Source organism: Musca vetustissima, unplaced genomic scaffold (assembly GCF_032173495.1).
Source record: "Musca vetustissima isolate MV318-11 ecotype Yass unplaced genomic scaffold, APGP_CSIRO_Mvet_v1 utg1813, whole genome shotgun sequence".
NCBI classification, from domain to species: domain Eukaryota; kingdom Metazoa; phylum Arthropoda; class Insecta; order Diptera; family Muscidae; genus Musca; species Musca vetustissima.
Genome location: NW_026881291.1, coordinates 60,011 through 83,485, shown reverse-complemented (window position 1 = coordinate 83,485; position 23,475 = coordinate 60,011). Strand labels below are relative to the sequence as shown.

Below are 23,475 nucleotides of genomic sequence, written 5' to 3'. Positions count from 1 at the left end.
GTAAACTTACGTTTCATATCCGTTTTTTATTTGGTTTTCGTGCAATCTTTACGCCTTTTGTTTTGCACCGCGCTGCTTGACATCAGTCACACTAAGAGGAGGTGGTACCATCAGCATCCTTTGCCCAAGGAGGCAATCTGTCTGAACCTAGACTTGGTTGGTTGGGTTGATGTATTAAACAAAAAAGAAAAAAAAAAAAACTATAATCGCAGTGAAAAGAAGTAACAGTTACTTTTCAACATCATGGTTGATATTAAATCTACTTCGAACGCCGTATGGTGGATAAAAAATCCGTCACAACACAAACGTCGCCACGAGTCGTTGGGTAGCAAATTCAGCAAGGATATGACAGATTTATTTAGCAATATATCTTTGCATGCTTACAATAAATTTGTCGATTCGGGATTATTTTCATATGAGAAGTAAGTATACAATTTTAAATGCAGCTGGTGAATGATATGGGTGATTCCATATAATAATTAAGAAGTAAAATAAAAACGATGTTAAGTTCTGCCCGGATGACAATCAAAATATCTAAAGTTAATGGGGGGCTCCTTTGGTACATCTTTTACATTAAATCGGACAAAAATATATATGGAAGCAATATCAAAATCTGAACTGATTTTCGCGAAACTTAACACACATCATTCCAGACCTAATTCAATACGCTGTGCCAAATTTCGTGCAAATAGAAATATATATAGGGACTTTGGTGCTTCTTTAACATTAAATGGGACGAAAATATATATGGGAGCTATATCTAAATCTGGACCAATTTTCACGAAACTTAACTCACATCATTCCAGACCTAATTCATTACGCTCTGCCAAATGTCGTGCAAATCGAAAGACATATAGGGACTTTGGTGCACCATTTACATTAAATCGGACGAAAATATATATGGGAGCTATATCTAAATCTGAACCGATTTTCACGAAGATTAACACACATCATTCTAGGCTTAATTCATTACGCTATGCCAAATTTCGTGCAAATCTAAAGATATAAAGGGACTTTGGTGCACCTTTTACATAAAATCGGAAGAAAAGATATATATCTAAATCTTAACCGATTTTCACGAAACTTAACACACATCATTCCAGACCTAGTTCAATACGCTGTGCGAAATTTCGTGCAAATCGAATTATATATTGGTACTTTGGTGCACCATTTACATTAAATCGGACGAAAATATACATGGGAGCTATATCTAAATTTGAACCGATTTTCACGAAACTTAACACACATCATTTCAGACCTAATTCAATACGCTGTGCCAAATTTCGTGCAAATCGAAAGATATATAGGTACTTTGGTGCACCATTTACATTAAATCGAAGGAAAATATATATGGGAGCTATATCAAAATCTGAACCGATTTTAACGAAACATGACACACGTCATTCTAGACCTAATTCAAAACGCTGTACCAAATTTCGTGCAAATCGGAAGATATATAGGGACTATGGTGCACCATTTACATTAAATCGAACGAAAATATATATGGGAGCTATATCTTAATCTGAACCGATTTTTCTCAATTTTAATAGCGTTCGTCCTTGGGTCAAATAAATGAGCTGTGCCAAATCGAATGATACATACGACCTGTACTTTGTTTACAATTTAACATCAACAGACGGACGGACGGACATGCATAAATCGACTTAGAAAGTGATTCTATGCATATACTCAAAAGGAACCATGGGTCTATTTCGATTACTTTTGCTAGTCACAAACATATGCACATAATGCTCTGTATCTCAGTGTGGTGAAGGGTACAAAAATGTGTTATACAATGAGAATTGAAAATGTAAAATTACAGATAATTTGGTTGGAAAACGTGTCCAAAATCCCCAAAATACCGGGTGTGCTATGGAAAGAGGCAGGCGTAATAAATCAGACAATTACGCTCAATTTGGCTGCGGATTTAGGGTTAACTATTCCCCTGATAACTCGTCTCCAGACTCACTCTAGCAGATGAACGAATCGCTATAATCCGTATAAAAGCGAAGTTTTTCTACATCAGTCTCATTTGCGCCCATGCTCCGACGGAAGACAAAGATGTGCAGACCAAATTCATTTTTTACGAGCGTCTAGAAACAGCCTATGATCGCTGCCCTGGCAATGTCATTAAAATTTTGCTATAATTTTGGCTCCACCGTCGGAAAATTCAGCCTCCATGAAGCAACATCCGACAAAGGCATGAGGTTAATTGATTTTGCAGTAGCAAAAACATTGTAATTAGCAGCACCAGATTCAAGCATCTTGATGTATACAAGGCCACTATCAAACAACGAGATATCAAATTGATCATGTTGTGATAGACGGAAGGTATTCATCCAGTGTTTTAGACGTTCGATCGCTACGAGGAGCGAATATCAATTTGGACCAATACCTTGTAGCAGCCAAGGTTCATACTCGTCCTAATGTAGCAGCAACGCTGCGGTCTAATGTAACACGGAAACTCGAAGTCGAAAAGCTGCAAACACAACAGGTAGCAGAAGGCTACTCCGCTCAACTTGCTTGACGAAAACACTCCTTGTCCTGATAAGCACTCCACTCCCTACAAACTGCAGTAAAAGCAACACTTGGGTACCAAAAACCACCATCAAGAAACCAACGCAGCGTATAGGGCAACTCTGCAGACAGTAGCAACACGTAATGCGATGGAGAATTATCGGGAGGAAGAACAAGACGTTCATTCTGACTGTACATAAGTCAGAATGAAATCTGGAAATTTTACCAACGAGTAAAACACCAAACTGAAGGCTTTGTTGCAGGCATATCTTCCTGTAGAGGTGACTGATATAGATAGCGTGTTGAGAATCTGGAAGGATATCAAATAGTGGCGGTGAAGAAGATACCCTAGAACCAATAAGAGGTCAGAATGAGGTCAGAATAACAATTAATCGGCTGAAGAATATTAAAGCACCACCTGAACTATTCAAAACCGGTGGTCAGATGCTCGTCAGGAACATGCACCAGCTGATTAGTACAATTTGGCTAGGTGAATAAGTATCCTTTCCATCGCATATAAAGTGTTATCTAGCGTGTAAACGACTGAAGCCAATGGTTAATGACATTATTGGATCATACCAATACGGCTTCAGACCTGGCAAATCCACCATAGACCAGATTTTCACTCTACGCCAAATCCTGGAAAAGATCCACGAAAAATACATCGACACATTACTCTTATACGTCAACTATAAAGCCACATACGACAGCCCCATCCGTTCAGAAGTGTTTAAAGCCATGCCTGCGTTTGCCACCCCTGCAAAATTAATACGGCTATGTAATAACTGGCAGTTTAAGTCGTAAAGGACCTATCGGAGCCCTTTAATATCGATCGTAGACTCAGAGAAGGTGACAGTTTGTCGTATCATCGTTTTAACATCCTGCTGGAAAAAGGTCATATGAGGGTGGTTAGAAATGGCACTCTGTACACGGACGACATCGACATAATGGGTCGAACATGCGAGCAGTAACAGCCACCTTTGAGCGAATTGAGAAGGAGTCTGCCAAATGGCGAGAAGACCAAACTGATTGTATCACGAACATGTAATTGTTCGGGATACAATCAGTTTGATGATATTCAGTTTCGTGATATGAGAAGTAGGAACAAGGTCCTCAAGTCGCTAGCCGGCAGCACTTGGGGCGCTGACAAAGAAACCTTGTTGACCTCTTATAAAGCAATAGGCCGTTCAGTGGTAAGCTATGCGGCGACAGTGTGGTTCGCGAATGTCAGTGATACGCAGTGGAAAAATATTCAGACCTGCCAGAACGCTGCCCTGAGAACTGCAACAGGGTGTCTCCTTATGACTCCAGTGGACCATCTTCATGAGGAGACGAAGATCTTACCCATCCATCGTCACAACTATATGTTGTCGATGCAGTACCTGCTTGGGTGTTATCGTCAGGAACATCCCTGCCATAGCCTTATGGACAGGACTCCCCCACCCAGGCTCGTCAGGAAAGATCTTCATGATCTAGAGAGAGAGGTCCAAAGGTACAAGCGTGAACCTCTAGATGAAGAAGCCTATCAAGCAGGTCTGAATGGTATTCACACGGATGCAGTCGCTCTGGCAGTAGAGCAATATAGAGTGAATACCATAATTGGAGACAACCCCCCATCCATCGCAGCTGAGGAGAAGCAGCTGCCAAGGCAAACACGAGTAGGCTTAGCTCAATTGGGCAAGAATTGACGGCTCGATACCTAACACATGCCCGGCATGTGGACTAGGGCCACACGACACGTTGCACCTTTTCAATTGCCCAGCTAAGCCTACTCACCTATCGCCGAATTCACTTTGGACGGAACCCGCTGAAGTTGCAGCATTCCTGAATTTGGTGGTAGAAGATGCAGAACCAGACGATGCATGACAAAACGACATGTATTCTGTTGCTACAACAACAACTGATTGTATCAACGCGCAAGACGTCCGGTAGACTCGGACCAACTGTGGAACTTGAAAACTATAGCTTCAAGGTAGTGAACAATTTTATATACTTCGGTACCGCCATAAACAAAACTTATAACATTGGCATTGAAATCCGAAGAAGAATAGTTCTGACCAACAAATGTTACTATGGTCTAAGTAAGCAATTTAGGAACAAAGCTACCTTTCGCCAGACCAAACTCACACTCTATAAGACACTGATACTACCCGTGCTGTTGTATGGATCTGAAGCATGGGTACTTGCGCAAACAAATGAGGCAAATGAGACTATTGGAGTAATAGTCATAGTCAGACGATCGAGCTGTAGCGACTACGTTGGCTAAGTCATGTTGTGAGATTGGAGTAGCTTCGTGATCCATTTCATCCCATTAAGAATTAACAAAAACAATAGAGACCTTCTTTGGCCAGAATCCATGGGTGGGAAATTATTATTTCAATATGTTACAAACGTGGCACAGTAGAGGAACTTTTTCGATATTTAGGACTCTACATTTCCCAAGAAGAATTTTGGTATAAGATTTCATGTTATGACCCATATCAATTCATAATCTATTATATGTATATTTATTTAAATATGTAGTTGTGTGATCGTTCGTTTCATTCGTCTGATATTAAGACAGAAAAAGAAATTTCAGTATTAATCGACAGAGGTGTATTCAACCATAAAACGCAAAATTTTTCCATATACGTTTGTAAACAAGAATGTGTGTTTGTGTGTTCGATGAAAACCATCGATAAAGTAACGAAATGAAAACAAATGCACTGTTTTTATAACAGTTAAACACTTTGGATTTTTTTAATATTTCTCCCTGTGTGTCTCGACATTCAATTGCATCCGATATTTATAGAAATCGTTTTTCTCGTCTTCTTTTCCAGATTCATTTGGCTGTGTGTCCATGTCACCATTCTTTGTTTTATGTGCGTCGCATTGACATACACTTGGGATCAATTTGTCCTTCAACATTTTTCCATCAATTTGTATGACCCATTGTATCCAGTGCAGAATGTTCCGTTTCCGGCTGTATCAATCTGTTCGAATAATCGCATTTCACACAAGGCGGCTCTGCAATATGCCCAGGAATTGTAAGTTATTATACATTTTTTAATGAAATAAACCAAAAAAGAACTTAAATTTGGGGGAATTTAATATTTTAGTTGGTTTCGAAATTATTTTGTTTCAAAAGTTATTTTGTATTCTATTTTTTTTGTATTTTCAGATCCAAGGTGGATCCTTATAATCGTTCGGTGGATTTTTTCATGAAACGCATCGCCTACTTTAATAGTTTTTATTTTAGACACGACAAATTGGAGAGTCATTTGGATTACAGAGAATTTCAGAAATTTCTGGATCACTATGGAACGGACGACAATGAAACATTTTATAATATGCTGAAGATAATGCAAAGGGTAATGTATGTAAATACTTACTAACTTAGCTGGCTTGTGACAGAACATTTGTTCCATATGCCGAGCTTAAAACAGATTTCCAGGCGCGCCGGTCTTGTGCACAGATCTTGCAATTGGAAGGACCATGTTCCGAAATTTTGTCTTCTACATGATCTTTCATCACTTGGCTCGCTTTATATGCATTTTGATTGGGGAAATCCTCATCCATTCTCACAACATGACCTAGCTAACTTGGCCGCTGCAGCTCAATCCGTCTGACTACGATGGCAGTTTGGAAAGTTCTTAGCCTAGCACAAAAGCACGGTATAAACAGAGAAGTTAAGTGTTTTGGAAACTTCCATCTCTGCTATGAACATGTTAAAATTTATTTCGATCTGGCGCATCCGCAATTTTTTTACAATGAAAGCACGCATTTCTAATTTTTTCCATTGTAAAAAATTGTGGATGCTTCTTTTTTGAACACCTGTTTCTATATGAAGGAGTTGCCAGATCGAAACAAAATTTAAGATTTGTTCATACCAGAGATGGAAGTTTCCAAAACACTTAACTTTTTTCTGTTTATACTACGCTTTTGTACTAGGCTAAGAACTTTCCGTACTGCCCTCGCATGTCGATGTCCGAGAATAGTTTGTATAGCTCATGGTTTATTCGACGACGATATTCACCGTCGACGCAGATCGGTCCATAGATCTTTCGGAGAATTTTTCTCTCAAACACTCCAAGAGCTGTCTTATTTGCAGCGTTTTGTAGGGAGTGAGTTTGGTCTGGCGAGAGGTGGCCTTGCTTTTGAGTTGCAAGTTGCAGTTGAGTAGTAGCATCTGTTGGCCAACCCTATTCTCCTCCGGATTTCAAAGCTGATGTTATTAGTTTGATTTATAGCGTTTTCTCGCCATTTACTGCTAGTCCCACAAAGGAGGATGTTACCGCTCGCAATGTTCGACCCATTATGTCGATGTCGTCGGCGTAGACGAGTAACACGTATTGTTTGGTGTACCGAGTGTTATTTCTGTTCACCGTTGCGTCTCGTATGCCCATCCTGCTGGAAGGATGTTAAAAAGGTCACACAACAAACAGTCACCTTGTCTGAATGCTCGTTAGGTATTAAAGGGCTCCGAGAGGGGTGGATTTGCCAGGTCTGAAGCCGTATGGTGTGGTATTGTCTAATGTCATTGACCATTGGCTTCAATCGTTTACACAGCACACTGGATAGCACTTTATATACGACAGGAAGAAGGCTAATTCCTCTATAGTTGGCACATATCGTCTTGTCTCATTTTTTGTTCACGGGGGACCCGATGCTGAGGTTCGAATCATCGGGCATGCATTCCTCTAGCCAAATTGTACTAATCAGCTGGTACATGCTCCTGACCAGCATCTGACCACCAGTCTTGAATAGGTCGGCTGGTAACCCATCGGCTCCTGCTGCTTTATTGTTCTTGAGCCGATTAATTGCTTTTATGACCTCATCTTGGCTATTGGTTTTGGGGTATCTTCCTCACCGCCACTATTTGATAACAGAAGCTTTAAAAATGTTCCTTCCAGATCCTCAACACGCTTTCAGTATTTGTCACCAGGTTTCCTTCTTCATCTCCACAGGAGGATGTGCCTGCACCAAAGCCTTAGATTTGGTGTTTTACTCTTTATACCCAAGTGTTGCTTTTGCTGCAGTATGTAGGGAGTGGGCAATTCTTTGTGCTTCTATACTATTATCGGGACAATAAGTGCTTTCGCCAAGCAGGTGGGTAAGTTGAGCGGAGTAGGCCTCGGCTACCTGTTGTGTTTGCAGCATTTCGACGTCGAGTTGTGTTAGATCGCACCTTTGCTGCAACATTAAGACGAGTGCGAACATTGGCTGCTACAAGGTAGTGGTCCGAATCGATATTCGCTCCTCGGATCGATCGAACGTCTAATACACTGGATGAATGCCTTCCGTTTATCGCAACAAGATCAATTTGATTTCTCGTTGCTTGATCAGGAGACATCCAGGTGGCCTTGTGTATATCGAGATGCTTGAATCTGGTGCTGCTAACTACCATGTTTTTTGCTGCCGCGAAGTCAATCAACCTCATGCCGTTGTTGGATGTTTCTTCATGAAGGCTGAATTTTCCGACGGGTGGGCCAAATATATTTTCCCTTCCGATTTTTGCATTAAAATCTCCTAGCAGAATTAGAATGTCATGGCCAGGGCAGCGATCATATGCTGTTTGGTGTGCTCATCTTTGTATTCGGTCGGAACACGGGCGCAAATAATACTGATGTAGAACAACTTCGCTTTAATACGGATTATAGCAATTCGCTCATCTACTGGAGTGAATCTGAAGACGATGTGTTTTATTCTCCTGTTAACCATAAATCCGCAGCTAAATTCATGTCTCGTTTCATGGCGGCTACAATACAGTGCGATTTACTTTCGCCTGTCCTGTTCCATCGCATTCCCTGTAAGGCAATAATACCGGCTTTGTATTTCTTGAGTACATCCGCCAAAGCGAAAACTGCGTCTGTTCTGTACAAGGTGCGCACATTCCAAGTGCAGATTCGCAGATCGTGGTCCTTTATACATTTGCGGGTGGTTGTCAACATTAGGTCGGTTGGTTTTCATTTTCTTTGCTTTTTCATAGTCGGTTGGGTTTTTCGAGAGTGGGCAACTAACCCGACACCTCAACCCATTTTTTTATAGTTCTTATGGGTGAACTCGCGACAGTGCCCACAATTGAGATGAAAGAGGGACCAAGATAAGCCTGAACATCGCCATGTTAAAGCCAATTAGAGCCGTTGATTGGTATCTATCAACCCCTACGCCACCCCATCAGACTTCGTAGGGTATCATATAATCGACTTTACTTGAGTTCGATTCCTTACAAGTTTCATTTTTATTTGTTTTCTGATATCGTTATCATGGGAAAATATAATTCTTAAAAAGTGATTGTATTGGAATTATACGTGGACTATTTAAGCTGGAATCATATGTTCTTATGGAGAGTAAATCGATCCGCAAGATCCTTCTATATCTACTATTGCAACAATATCAGTAATTATGCAATTTTCCGATTTCCGAATTTACAGCTTACACCGAAATGTGAAGATTTCATATTGGCCTGTATGTTGGGCGCCAAAAGAGTTAATTGCTTTGAAGAGCAGACATTTCAGACCCAATTGACACAGTATGGACCTTGTTGCATGTTCAACTCAAATGATAGGTAACCAAATAAGTAAATTTTTGTTACATCTCCTAAAAAATAAATAAAAACTTTTTTTAAATAGTTACAGAAAACGTACATATCGCACACGATTCTCCGGCTCTGGCATGGGCCTGATTGTCGTCTTGAACACAAGCCATGCTGATGATATGGCCAGTCTATTGAATATGGATGGCTATGCTGTTATTGTACACTCACCAAATCGATTTCCGGAAATATCTTCGGGTAGTAGTTTGGAAGTATTCCCCATTATCAACGAAGAGACTTTTATTGGTTTGAAGGCACGTGTTTTGGATAGTAGTGATGATTTGAGATCATTTGCGGCATCGCATGTAAGTAAAGGAGAAGGGAATTTTAAGGATATTTTTTTAAATATTATGTTTTGATATTTTAGCGCAAATGTTATTTCGATGATGAAGTGCCGCTGAATTATAATAATAAATATTCAATGCAAAATTGCATTACACGTTGCCGAGCGCGTAGCATAATGGCTCTATGTAATTGTATACCATTCTATACGCCATTGTCGTTAGTGGATGATATGAATGGGGTGCCATTTTGTACCCTGGGTAATATTGAGTGTATGCAGCAGTATAAATGTAAGTTAGACAATTTTTTCTAAAATTATTTCGCAAGTAAAGATATTTGGATACACTCGTATTGCAAATTAAAATGGGGGTGTATACGTTTTGACAACAATCATACGCCTATGGTTGCAATCTTGTAAACATATGGGAGCGTATACGTTACGACAATGATTATACGCATATGGCCTCTATAATGGAAATAGCAAGGAATTTGTTCTGAATATAGCTCTTAATTTAATTGTTCATTTCAATCTAAACTAAATCCCAATTACCAATTTTCCGATTTTTAAACCCCCCACTCCTCTGAATTAACTTCCCCACTTGTGAAAACCCTTCACATTTTAACCCCTTCTTTTTTCTCTTATAGTCAAATGGCGTAATGCTTTAACGGAACACATTAAAATTCTCGGTTTGGAACGGGGTGTTCCAATCCAATCATACGCCTATGGTTGCAATCTTGTAAACATAAGGGAGCGTATACTTTACGTCAATTATTATACGCATATGGTCTCTATAATGGAAATAACAAGGAATTGGTTCTGAATATAGCCCTTGATTTAATTGTTCATTGTAATCACTACTAATTCCCAATTATCAATATTCCGATTTTCAAATTCCCCACTCCTCTGAAAAGAAATTCCCACTTGTGAAAACCCTTCACATTTTAACTCCCTCTTCTTTCTCTTATAGTCAAATGGCGTAATGTTTTAACAGAACACATTAGCCTTGAAGTCTGTATGTCCTTAAAGAAATATTCTTTAAAAATCCACGCCTTGAAGTCTGTATGTCCTTAAAGAAATATTCTTTAAAAATCCACGCCTTGAAGTCTGTATGTCCTTAAAGAAATATTCTTTAAAAATCCACGCCTTGAAGTCTGTATGTCCTTAAAGAAATATTCTTTAAAAATCCACGCCTTGAAGTCTGTATGTCCTTAAAGAAATATTCTTTAAAAATCCACGCCTTGAAGTCTGTATGTCCTTAAAGAAATATTCTTTAAAAATCCACGCCTTGAAGTCTGTATGTCCTTAAAGAAATATTCTTTAAAAATCCACGCCTTGAAGTCTGTATGTCCTTAAAGAAATATTCTTTAAAACTCCGCGCCTATAATGATAGTCCTTGAAGAAAATTTATTTTAAAATCCACGCCTATATCTCTGATAGTCCTTAAAGAAATATTCTTTAAAAATCCACGCCTTGAAGTCTGTATGTCCTTAAAGAAATATTCTTTAAAAATCCACGCCTTGAAGTCCGTATGTCCTTAAAGAAATATTCTTTAAAAATCCACGCCTTGAAGTCTGTATGTCCTTAAAGAAATATTCTTTAAAAATCCATGCCTTGAAGTCCGTATGTCCTTAAAGAAATATTCTTTAAAAATCCACGCCTTGAAGTCCGTATGTCCTTAAAGAAATATACTCTTTAAAAATCCACGCCTTGAAGTCCGTATGTCCTTAAAGAAATATTCTTTAAAAATCCACGCCTTGAAGTCCGTATGTCCTTAAAGAAATATTCTTTAAAAATCCACGCCTTGAAGTCCGTATGTCCTTAAAGAAATATTCTTTAAAAATCCACGCCTTGAAGTCCGTATGTCCTTAAAGAAATATTCTTTAAAAATCCACGCCTTGAAGTCCGTTGTCCTTAAAGAAATATTCTTTAAAAATCCACGCCTTGAAGTCCGTATGTCCTTAAAGAAATATACTTTAAAAATCCACGCCTTGAAGTCCGTATGTCCTTAAAGAAATATTCTTTAAAAATCCACGCCTTGAAGTCCGTATGTCCTTAAAGAAATTACTTACTTACTTACTTAGCTGGCTTGTTACAGAACGGTTGTTCCATAAGCCGAGCTTAAAAAAGATTTCCAAGCGCGCCGGTCTTGTGCGCAAGTCCACCAATTGGGAAGACCACGTTCCAAGATGTTGTTTTCTACTTGGTCTTTCCATCTAATTCGTGGCCTTCCCCTTCTACGGGAACCATCCGTAGGCTCATTTTTATATGCCTTTTGAGCTGGGGCTTCTTCATTCATCCGCACAACATGGCCTAGCCACCGTAGTCGCTGCAGCTCAATACGACTGACTATGTCGATGTCTGCGTATAAATTGTAGAGCTCGTGGTTCATTCGACGCCGATATTCACCGTCGACGCAGATCGGCCCGTAGATCTTTCGGAGAATTTTTCTCTCAAACACCCCAAGCGCTGCCTCATCTGCTTGCGCAAGTACCCATGCTTCTGATCCATATAATAGCACGGGTAGTATCAGCGTCTTGTAAAGTGTGAGTTTGGTCTGGCGAGAGGTGGCCTTGTTTCTAAACTGCTTACTTAGACCATAGTAGCATCTGTTGGCCATCACAATCCTTCTCCGAATTTCAAAACTGATATCATTCGTTTTATTTATGGCGGTACCAAGGTATATAAAGTCTTTAACTACCTCGAAGCTGTAGTTCTCAAGTTCCACAGTTGGTCCGAGTCTACTGGACGTCTTGCGCGTTGATACCATCAGCTTGGTCTTCTCGCCGTTTACTGCCAGACCCACTTTGGCAGACTCCTTTTCAATTTGTTCAAAGGTGGCTGTTACCGCTCGCAATGTTCGACCCATTATATCGATGTCATCGGCGTAGGTGAGTAACTGGTGTTGTTTGGTGTACAGAGTGCCATTTCTGTTCACCTTTGCGTTTCGTATGACCTTTTCCAGTAGGATGTTAAAAAGATCACACGACAAACTGTCACCTTGTCTGAATCCTCGTTCGGTAGTGAAGGGCTCCGATAGGTCCTTTCCTACTTTAACGGCCACTTGTGCCACTTAAAGTTATCCTGCATAGCCGTATTAATTTTGCAGGAATGCCGAACGCAGACATGGCTTTAAACACCTCTGAACGGATAGGGCTGTCGAATGCGGCTTTATAGTCGACAAATAGGTGATATGTGTCGATGTGTTTTTCGTGGGTCTTTTCCAGGATTTGGCGCAGAGTGAAAATCTGGTCTATGGTCGATTTGCCAGGTCTGAAGCCGCATTGGTATGGTCCGATGATGTCATTGACCATTGGCTTCAATCGTTCACACAGCACACTGGATAGCACTTTATATGCGATGGGAAGGAGACTTATTCCTCTATAGTTGGCACATATCGTCTTGTCTCCTTTTTTGTGCACGGGACACAGGATGCTGAGGTTCCAATCATTGGGCATGCATTCATCTAGCCAAATTGTGTTAATCAGCTGGTGCATGCTCCTGACCAGCATCTGGCCACCAGTCTTGAATAGTTCGGCTGGTAACCCATCGGCTCCTGCTGCTTTGTTGTTCTTGAGCCGATTAATTGCTTTTATGACCTCATCTTGGCTAGGTGGTATACACTCTATACCATCATCTCCTATTGGTTCTGGGGTATCTTCTTCATCGCCACTATTTGATACTAGCAGCTTTTCGAAATGCTCCTTCCAGATCCTCAACACGCTGTCTGTATCTGTCACCAGGTTTCCTTCTTCATCTCTACAGGAGGATGTGCCTGCACCAAAGCCTTCGGTTTGGTGTTTTACTCGTTGGTAAAATTTCCGGACTTCATTCTGACTCCTGTACATCTCGATTTGCTCACGCTCACGTTTTTCTTGTTCTTTCTTCTTTTTTCTGAAAACACGTTTCTCCTCTCTCCTTTTCTCCCGATAATTCTCCATCACGTTACGTGTTGCTACTGTCTGCAGGGTTGCCCTATACGCTGCGTTTTTCACATCAGTAGCAATACGACACTCCTGATCGTACCATGGGTTTCTTGGTGGTGGTTTTTGGTACCCAATTGTTCTTTTTGCTGCAGTTTGTAGGGAGTGGGCAATTCTTTGCCATTGTGCTTCTATACTATTATCGGGACAAGAAGTGCTTTCTTCAAGCAGATGGGTAAGTTGAGCGGAGTAGGCCTCGGCTACCTGTTGTGTTTGCAGCTTTTCGACGTCGAGTTTCCGTGTTGTATTAGATCGCACCTTTGCTGCAACATTTAGACGGGTGCGTACCTTGGCTGCCACAAGGTAATGGTCCGAATCGATATTCGCTCCTCGGATCGATCGGACGTCTAAAACACTGGATGCATGCCTTCCGTCTATCACAACATGATCAATTTGATTTCTCGTTACTTGATCAGGAGAAATCCAGGTGGCCTTGTGTATATCGAGATGCTTGAATCTGGTGCTGCTAACTACCATGTTTTTTGCTGCCGCGAAGTCAATCAACCTCATGCCGTTATCGGATGTTTCTTCATGAAGGCTGAATTTTCCGACGGTGGGGCCAAAGATATTTTCCCTTCCGATTTTTGCATTAAAATCTCCTAGCAGAATTTTAATGTCATGGCCAGGGCAACGGTCATATGCTGTTTCTAGGCGCTCATAAAATATATCTTTGGTCTGTTCATCTTTATCTTCGGTCGGAGCATGGGCGCAAATTAGACTGATGTAAAAGAACTTCGCTTTTATACGGATTATAGCAATTCGCTCATCTACTGGAGTGAATCTGGAGACAAGGTCTTTTATTCTCCTGTTAACCATAAATCCGCAGCCAAATTCATGTCTCGTTTCATGGCAGCTATAATACAGGGCGTAATCGTCTGATTTACTTACGCCTGTCCCTTTCCATCGCATTTCCTGTAAGGCAATAATATCGGCTTTGTACTTCTTGAGTATATCCGCCAAAGCGAACACTGCCCCTGTTCTGTATAGCGTGCGCACATTCCAAGTGCAGATTCGCAGATCGTGGTCCTTTATACGTTTGCGGGGGTCGTCAACATTAGGGGGGTTTGGTTTTCTTTTTCTTTGCTTTTTCATAGTAGGTTGGGTTTTCCGAGAGTGGGCAACTAACCCGACGCCTCAACCCATTTTTTTATAGTTCTTATGGGTGAACTCGCGGCACATATTAGCTCACTATTTCATCGGGTGATGAGAATAGCTCCCCAGGTGGCACCGCGGGGAGGTCAGTGTCCACAATTGAGATGAAAGAGGGACCAAGATAAGCCTGGGCTTCGCCATGTTAAAGCTAATCAGAGCCGTTGCTTGGTATCTATCATCCCCTACGCCACCCAAAAGAAATATTCTTTAAAAATCCACGCCTTGAAGTCCGTATGTCCTTTTATAAATCCACGAAATATTCCTTTATTGTTTGAAAATCCACGCCTTGAAGTCCGTATGTCCTTGAAGAAATATTGTTTAAAAATCCACGCCTTGAAGTCCGTATGTCCTTGAAGAAATATTGAAGTCCGTATGTCCTTAAAGAAATATTCTTTAAAAATCCACGCCTTGAAGTATTCTTTAAAAATCCACGCCTTGAAGTCCGAATGTCCTTAAAGAAATATTCTTTAAAAATCCACGCCTTGAAGTCCGTATGTCCTTAAAGAAATATTCTTTAAAAATCCACGCCTTGAAGTCCGTATGTCCTTAAAGAAATATTCTTTAAAAATCCACGCCTTGAAGTCCGTATGTCCTTAAAGAAATATTCTTTAAAAATCCACGCCTTGAAGTCCGTATGTCCTTATAAAAATCCACGAAATATTCTTTAAAAATCCACGCCTTGAAGTCCGTATGTCCTTAAAGAAATATTCTTTAAAAATCCACGCCTTGAAGTCCGTATGTCCTTAAAGAAATATTCTTTAAAAATCCACGCCTTGAAGTCCGTATGTCCTTAAAGAAATATTCTTTAAAAATCCACGCCTTGAAGTCCGTATGTCCTTAAAGAAATATTCTTTAAAAATCCACGCCTTGAAGTCCGAATGTCCTTAAAGAAATATTCTTTAAAAATCCACGCCTTGAAGTCTATATGTCCTTAAAGAAATATTCTTTAAAAATCCACGCCTTGAAGTCTGTATGTCCTTAAAGAAATATTCTTTAAAAATCCACGCCTTGAAGTCTGTATGTCCTTAAAGAAATATTCTTTAAAAATCCACGCCTTGAAGTCTGTATGTCCTTAAAGAAATATTCTTTAAAAATCCACGCCTTGAAGTCTGTATGTCCTTAAAGAAATATTCTTTAAAAATCCACGCCTTGAAGTCTGTATGTCCTTAAAGAAATATTCTTTAAAAATCCACGCCTTGAAGTCCGTATGTCCTTAAAGAAATATTCTTTAAAAATCCACGCCTTGAAGTCCGTATGTCCTTAAAGAAATATTCTTTAAAAATCCACGCCTTGAAGTCCGTATGTCCTTAAAGAAATATTTTTTAAAAATCCACGCCTTGAAGTCCGTATGTCCTTAAAGAAATATTCTTTAAAAATCCACGCCTTGAAGTCCGTATGTCCTTAAAGAAATATTCTTTAAAAATCCACGCCTTGAAGTCCGTATGTCCTTGAAGAAATATTGTTTGAAAATCCACGCCTTGAAGTCCGTATGTCCTTGAAGAAATATTCTTTAAAAATCCACGCCTTGAAGTCCGTATGTCCTTGAAGAAATATTGAAGTCTGTATGTCCTTAAAGAAATATTCTTTAAAAATCCACGCCTTAAAATCCGTATGTCCTTAAAGAATATTCTTTAAAAATCCACACCTTGAAGTCCGTACGTCTTTGAAGAAATGTTGTTTAAAAATCCACGCTTAGAAGCCTGTATGCCCTTGAAGAAATGTTGTTTAAAAATCCACGCCTTGAAGTCCGTATGTCCTTAAAGAAATATTCTTTAAAAATCCACGCCTTGAAGTCCGTATGTCCTTAAAGAAATATTCTTTAAAAATCCACGACTTGAAGTCTGTATGTCCTTGAAGAAATATTCTTTAAAAATCCACGCCTTGAAGTCTGTATGTCCTTAAAGAAATATTCTTTAAAAATCCACGCCTTGAAGTCCGTATGTCCTTAAAGAAATATTCTTTAAAAATCCACGCCTTGAAGTCCGTATGTCCTTAAAGAAATATTCTTTAAAAATCCACGCCTTGAAGTCCGTATGTCCTTAAAGAAATATTCTTTAAAAATCCACGCCTTGAAGTCCGTATGTCCTTAAAGAAATATTCTTTAAAAATCCACGCCTTGAAGTCCGTATGTCCTTAAAGAAATATACTTTAAAAATCCACGCCTTGAAGTCCGTATGTCCTTAAAGAAATATTCTTTAAAAATCCACGCCTTGAAGTCCGTATGTCCTTAAAGAAATATTCTTTAAAAATCCACGCCTTGAAGTCCGTATGTCCTTGAAGAAATATTCTTTATAAATCCACGCCGTGAAGTCCGTATGTCCTTGAAGAAATATTGTTTGAAAATCCACGCCTTGAAGTCCGTATGTCCTTGAAGAAATATTGTTTAAAAATCCACGCCTTGAAGTCCGTATGTCCTTGAAGAAATATTGAAGTCCGTATGTCCTTAAAGAAATATTCTTTAAAAATCCACGCCTTGAAGTCCGTATGTCTTTGAAGAAATGTTGTTTAAAAATCCACGCCTTGAAGTCCGTATGTCTTTGAAGAAATGTTGTTTAAAAATCCACGCCTTGAAGTCCGTATGTCTTTGAAGAAATGTTGTTTAAAAATCCACGCCTTGAAGTCCGTATGTCCTTAAAGAAATATTCTTTAAAAATCCACGCCTTGAAGTCCGTATGTCCTTAAAGAAATATACTTTAAAAATCCACGCCTTGCAGTCTGTATGTCTTTGAAGAAATGTTGTTTAAAAATCCACGCCTTGAAGTCCGTATGTCCTTAAAGAAATATTCTTTAAAAATCCACGCCTTGAAGTCCGTATGTCCTTAAAGAAATATTCTTTAAAAATTCACGCCTACAAATTCAAGCCTACTTCTCTAATATTTCGTGAGGAAAATCAAAATCCATGTCCGTTAGTATTTGACCAATTATTTCCGTGAAAGTGTGCGTATAATTGTTATTATAACGTATACGTAACCATATGCTAATAGAAAATACAACACACTATTATTAAAATGAATAAAAACGATAACAAGCCTTGTTGTATATTTATTAAATATTTTGAAATGGTTATTCACAAAAATAATACAACGTACCGTAACTAATGCGGAACATAATCATTTGAAAATGTAAGCACCCCCAATTTCAAAGCAACAACGACAACAACGAGAAATGGAAATGTGTTGTCATTTAAAATCATTTTGTTGTTTTTATAGTCAAATGGCGTAATGTCCTCACCGAACTCACCAACATCAATGGGTTAGAACGTGAACGAGAGGAAGCCCTTTATTGCCTCGAATGTTTACCCTCATGTCAGGATATACGTTATAGTGTATCGGCAATGGCATTACCCGTTGATGGTTATTCATTTCAAAAAGGGATTATGTAAGTATATTGGTGGTGGATTGGGGCAGGCAGCATCAATTGGGTGTTGTTGTTGTTGCAACATCTGTCCCAAGGACATGTTATGAATAGAATTACAATTGAATATTAATAACATATGTGTATCAATAAATATATGACCTTTGGCGTGTTTTTTTCTGTTTCTGCTTCCGTTCTACATTTTCCCATTACCAATTTTTTATATTCATTTGTATTTAACCCAGTGACGGTAACTTCCAAACAAATTATTCGGATCTCTCAGTGTTGCGGGTGTTTTTCGATGAAGCAACATCGCCATATTATATGCGGGTCAGCACAAATTCGTGGGTGGAATCATCGAGTAAGTCATGAATTTAAGACATTTTTATATTTTAAAGAATATTCAGATCAGACTCCTAGGCGTGGATTTATAAAGAATATTTCTTCAAGGACCAACAGACTTTTAAGACGTGGATTTATAAGGAATATTTCTTCAAGGACCAACAGACTTTTAAGGCGTGGATTTTTAAAGAATATTTCTTCAAGGACCAACAGACTTTTAAGGCGTGGATTTTTAAAGAATATTTCTTCAAGGACCAACAGACTTTTAAGGCGTGGATTTCAAAGAATATTTCTTCAAGGACCAACAGACTTTTAAGGCGTGGATTTCAAAGAATATTTCTTCAAGGACCAACAGACTTTTAAGGCGTGGATTTCAAAGAATATTTCTTCAAGGACCAACAGGCTTTTAAGGCGTGGATTTTTAAAGAATATTTCTTCAAGGACCAACAGACTTTTAAGGCGTGGATTTTTAAAGAATATTTCTTCAAGGACCAACAGACTCCTAGGCGTTGATTTTTAAAGAATATTTCTTCAAGGACCAACAGACTCCTAGGCGTGGATTTTTAAAGAATATTTCTTCAAGGACCAACAGACTCCTAGGCGTGGATTTTTAAAGAATATTTCTTGGAGGACCAACAGACTCCTAGGCGTGGATTTTTAAAGAATATTTCTTCAAGGACCAACAGACTTTTAAGGCGTGGATTTTTAAAGAATATTTCTTCAAGGACCAACAGATTCCTAGGCGTGGATTTTTAAATAATATTTCTTCAAGGACCAACAGATTCCTAGGCGTGGATTTTTAAAGAATATTTCTTCAAGGACCAACAGACTTTTAAGGCGTGGATTTTAAAGAATATTTCTTCAAGGACCAACAGACTTTTAAGGCGTGGATTTTAAAGAATATTTCTTCAAGGACCAACAGACTTTTAAGGCGTGGATTTTAAAGAATATTTCTTCAAGGATTTTTAAAGAATATTTCTTCAAGGACCAACAGACTTTTAAGGCGTGGATTTTAAAGTATATTTCTTCAAGGATTTTTAAAGAATATTTCTTCAAGGACCAACAGACTTTTAAGGCGTGGATTTTTAAAGAATATTTCTTCAAAGACTAAGAGACTCCTAGACGTGGATTTTAAAATAATATTTCTTCTAGGACAAACAGAGTCCTAGGCGTGGATTTTAAAAGAATATTTCTTCAAGGACAAACAGACTCCAAGGCGTGGATTTTTTAAGGAATATTTTTTCAAGGACAAACAGACTCCTAGGCGTGGATTTTTAAAGAATTTTTCTTCAAGGCCTTAGACAAGGCGTGGATTTTTTAAAGAATTTTTCTTCAAGGCCTTAGACAAGGCGTGGATTTTTTAAAGAATTTTTCTTCAAGGACCAACAAACTTCTAGGCGTGGATTAAAGAATTTTTTTTTAAAGAATTTTTCTTCAAGGACCAACAAACATCTAGGCGTGGATTAAATAATTTTTTTTTAAAGAATTTTTCTTCAAGGACCAACAAACTTCTAGGCGTGGATTAAAGAATTTTTTTTTAAAGAATTTTTCTTCAAGGACCAACAAACTTCTAGGCGTGGATTTTTAAAGAATTTTTCTTGAAGGACCAACAAAGTTCTAGGCGTGGATTAAAGAATTTTTCTTCAAGGACCAACAAACTTCTAGGCGTGGATTAAAGAATTTTTTTTTTAAAGAATTTTTCTTCAAGGACCAACAAACTTCTAGGCGTGGATTTTTAAAGAATTTTTCTTTAAGGACCAACAAACTTCTAGGCGTGGATTAAAGAATTTTTTTAAAGAATTTTTCTTCAAGGACCAACAAACTTCTAGGCGTGGATTTTTAAAGAATTTTTCTTCAAGGACCAACAAACTTCTAGGCGTGGATTTTTAAAGAATTTTTCTTCAAGGACCAACAAACTTCTAGGCGTGGATTTTTAAAGAATATTTCTTCAAGGACCAACAAACTTCTAGGCGTGGATTTTTAAAGAATTTTTCTTCAAGGACCAACAAACTTCTAGGCGTGGATTTTTAAAGAATTTTTCTTCAAGGACCAACAAACTTCTAGGCGTGGATTTTTAAAGAATATTTCTTCAAGGACTGTCAGACTTCTAAGGCGTGGATTTTTAAAGAATATTTCTTCAAGGACTGTCAGACTTCTAAGGCGTGGATTTTTAAAGAATATTTCTTCAAGGACTGTCAGACTTCTAAGGCGTGGATTTTTAAAGAATATTTCTTCAAGGACTGTCAGACTTCTAAGGCGTGGATTTTTAAAGAATATTTCTTCAAGGACTGTCAGACTTCTAAGGCGTGGATTTTTAAAGAATATTTCTTCAAGGACTGTCAGACTTCTAAGGCGTGGATTTTTAAAGAATATTTCTTCAAGGACTGTCAGACTTCTAAGGCGTGGATTTTTAAAGAATATTTCTTCAAGGACTGTCAGACTTCTAAGGCGTGGATTTTTAAAGAATATTTCTTCAAGGACTGTCAGACTTCTAAGGCGTGGATTTTTAAAGAATATTTCTTCAAGGACTGTCAGACTTCTAAGGCGTGGATTTTTAAAGAATATTTCTTCAAGGACTGTCAGACTTCTAAGGCGTGGATTTTTAAAGAATATTTCTTCAAGGACTGTCAGACTTCTAAGGCGTGGATTTTTAAAGAATATTTCTTCAAGGACTGTCAGACTTCTAAGGCGTGGATTTTTAAAGAATATTTCTTCAAGGACTGTCAGACTTCTAAGGCGTGGATTTTTAAAGAATATTTCTTCAAGGACTGTCAGACTTCTAAGGCGTGGATTTTTAAAGAATATTTCTACAAGGTCTGTCAGACTTCTAAGGCGTGGATTTTTAAAGAATATTTCTTCAAGGTCTGTCAGGCTTCTAAGTCGTGGATTTTTAAAGAATATTTCTTCAAGGACTGTCAGACTTCTAAGGCGTGGATTTTTAAAGAATACTTCTTCAAGGACTGTCAGACTTCTAAGGCGTGGATTTTTAAAGAATATTTCTTCAAGGTCTGTCAGACTTCTAAGGCGTGGATTTTTAAAGAATATTTCTTCAAGGACTGTCAGACTTCTAAGGCGTGGATTTTTAAAGAATATTTCTTCAAGGACTGTCAGACTACTAAGGAGTGAATTTTTAAAGAATATATCTTCAAGGACCATCTGGCCAATAGGCGTGGATTTTTAAAGAATATTTCTTCAAGGACTGTCAGACTTCTAAGGCGTGGATTTTTAAAGACTATTTCTTCAAGGACTGTCAGACTTCTAAGGCGTGGATTTTTAAAGACTATTTCTTCAAGGACCAACACAAGGCGTGGATTTTTTAAAGACTATTTCTTCAAGGACTGTCAGACTTCTAAGGCGTGGATTTTTAAAGAATATTTCTTCAAGGACTGTCAGACTTCTAAGGCGTGGATTTTTAAAGAATATTTCTTCAAGGACTGTCAGACTTCTAAGGCGTGGATTTTTAAAGAATATTTCTTCAAGGACTGTCAGACTTCTAAGGCGTGGATTTTTAAAGAATATTTCTTCAAGGACTGTCAGACTTCTAAGGCGTGGATTTTTAAAGAATATTTCTTCAAGGACTGTCAGACTTCTAAGGCGTGGATTTTTAAAGAATATTTCTTCAAGGACTGTCAGACTTCTAAGGCGTGGATTTTTAAAGAATATTTCTTCAAGGACTGTCAGACTTCTAAGGCGTGGATTTTTAAAGAATATTTCTTCAAGGACTGTCAGACTTCTAAGGCGTGGATTTTTAAAGAATATTTCTTCAAGGACTGTCAGACTTCTAAGGCGTGGATTTTTAAAGAATATTTCTTCAAGGACTGTCAGACTTCTAAGGCGTGGATTTTTAAAGAATATTTCTTCAAGGACTGTCAGACTTCTAAGGCGTGGATTTTTAAAGAATATTTCTTCAAGGACTGTCAGACTTCTAAGGCGTGGATTTTTAAAGAATATTTCTTCAAGGACTGTCAGACTTCTAAGGCGTGGATTTTTAAAGAATATTTCTTCAAGGACTGTCAGACTTCTAAGGCGTGGATTTTTAAAGAATATTTCTTCAAGGACTGTCAGACTTCTAAGGCGTGGATTTTAAAGTACATTTCTTCAAGGACTAAGAGACTCCTAGACGTGGATTTTAAGAGAATATTTCTTCAAGGACCAACAGACTTCTAGGCGTGGATTTTTAAAGAATATTTCTTCAAGGACAAACAGACTCCTAGGCGTGGATTTTTAAAGAATATTTCTTCAAGGACAAACAGACTCCTAGGCGTGGATTTTTAAAGATTTTTTCTTCAAGGACCAACAAACTTCTAGGCGTGGATTTTTAAAGAATTTTTCTTCAAGGATCAACTAACTTCTAGCCGTGGATTTTTAAAGAATTTTTCTTCAAGGACCAACAAACTTCTAGGCGTGGATTTTTAAAGAATTTTTTTCAAGGACCAACAAACTTCTAGGCGTGGATTTTTAAAGAATTTTTCTTCAAGGACCAACAGACTCCTAGACGTGGATTTTTAAAGAATATTTCTCCAAGGACCAACAACGTGGATTTTTAAAGAATATTTCTTCAAGGACCAACAGACTCCTAGACGTGGATTTTTAAAGAATATTTCTCCAAGGACCAACAACGTGGATTTTTAAAGAATATTTCTTCAAGGACCGACAGACCTCTAGGAGTGGGTTTTTAAAGAATATATCTAGGCGTGGATTTTTAAAGAATTTTTCTTCAAGGACCAAAAAACTTCTAGGCTTGGATTTTTAAAGAATTTTTCTTCGAGGACCAACAAACTTCTAAGGCGTGGATTTTTAAATAATTTTTCTTCAAGGACCAACTGACTTCTGTTGTTTTATTTTAAATTCTTTGAAAAAAATATATGAAATAATATATTTTTTTAAATTTTCCCTACAGGTACAGTGGGCAACATTGTATCGATCTGCATGGGTTTTTCGATGGTGGCAATATTGGAAATATTTTATTTCATTGTTAAGTATTTGATTATAGCTTTTAAGAAGTACATTTCACAAACTACAAAACCAAAGAAATGGAAGCGGGCTTCACGTTTATTCAAGCCGAATGAGCCACTATATATTTGTCCTTAAATCATTTCTTATATATTTATGCAATATCTTATTAATTAAATTATATCCTTGTTATGCACAATTATTAAAATAAAGGCAAAAATTGTAGTTAGCACAAAATTAATGTTTTTTTCAATAAATTTTCAAAAGGTAAGTGCTAAGGGATATTTTTAGTTTCCAATATATATATTTTTTATATTATT

At 38.1% G+C, this 23,475-nt stretch overlaps 1 protein-coding gene across 1 annotated transcript; it reads left to right on the top strand.

The window, feature by feature from the left end:
* Nucleotides 1-239: 239 nt before the first annotated feature.
* LOC133327252 (sodium channel protein Nach) lies at nucleotides 240-23,293 on the top strand. The gene is made up of 9 exons (XM_061535810.1): nucleotides 240-422; nucleotides 5,337-5,543; nucleotides 5,678-5,867; nucleotides 8,931-9,064; nucleotides 9,129-9,396; nucleotides 9,459-9,663; nucleotides 17,716-17,884; nucleotides 18,106-18,221; nucleotides 23,103-23,293. The coding sequence occupies exons 1-9, from the start codon at nucleotides 244-246 to the stop codon at nucleotides 23,291-23,293; spliced, it is 1,659 nt and encodes a 552-aa protein (XP_061391794.1). The 5' UTR covers nucleotides 240-243.
* Nucleotides 23,294-23,475: the final 182 nt, after the last annotated feature.

What these genes read in the sequence shown, in the direction of transcription:
- LOC133327252 (XM_061535810.1), top strand. Translation starts at nt 244, where the DNA reads ATGGTTGATATTAAATCTACTTCGAACGCCGTATGGTGGATAAAAAAT. An exon ending in CTGCAATATGCCCAGGAATT is followed by an intron (nt 5,544 to 5,677) that starts GTAAGTTATTAT and finishes TTGTATTTTCAG; the next exon opens with ATCCAAGGTGGATCCTTATA. An exon ending in ATGTTCAACTCAAATGATAG is followed by an intron (nt 9,065 to 9,128) that starts GTAACCAAATAA and finishes TTTTTTAAATAG; the next exon opens with TTACAGAAAACGTACATATC.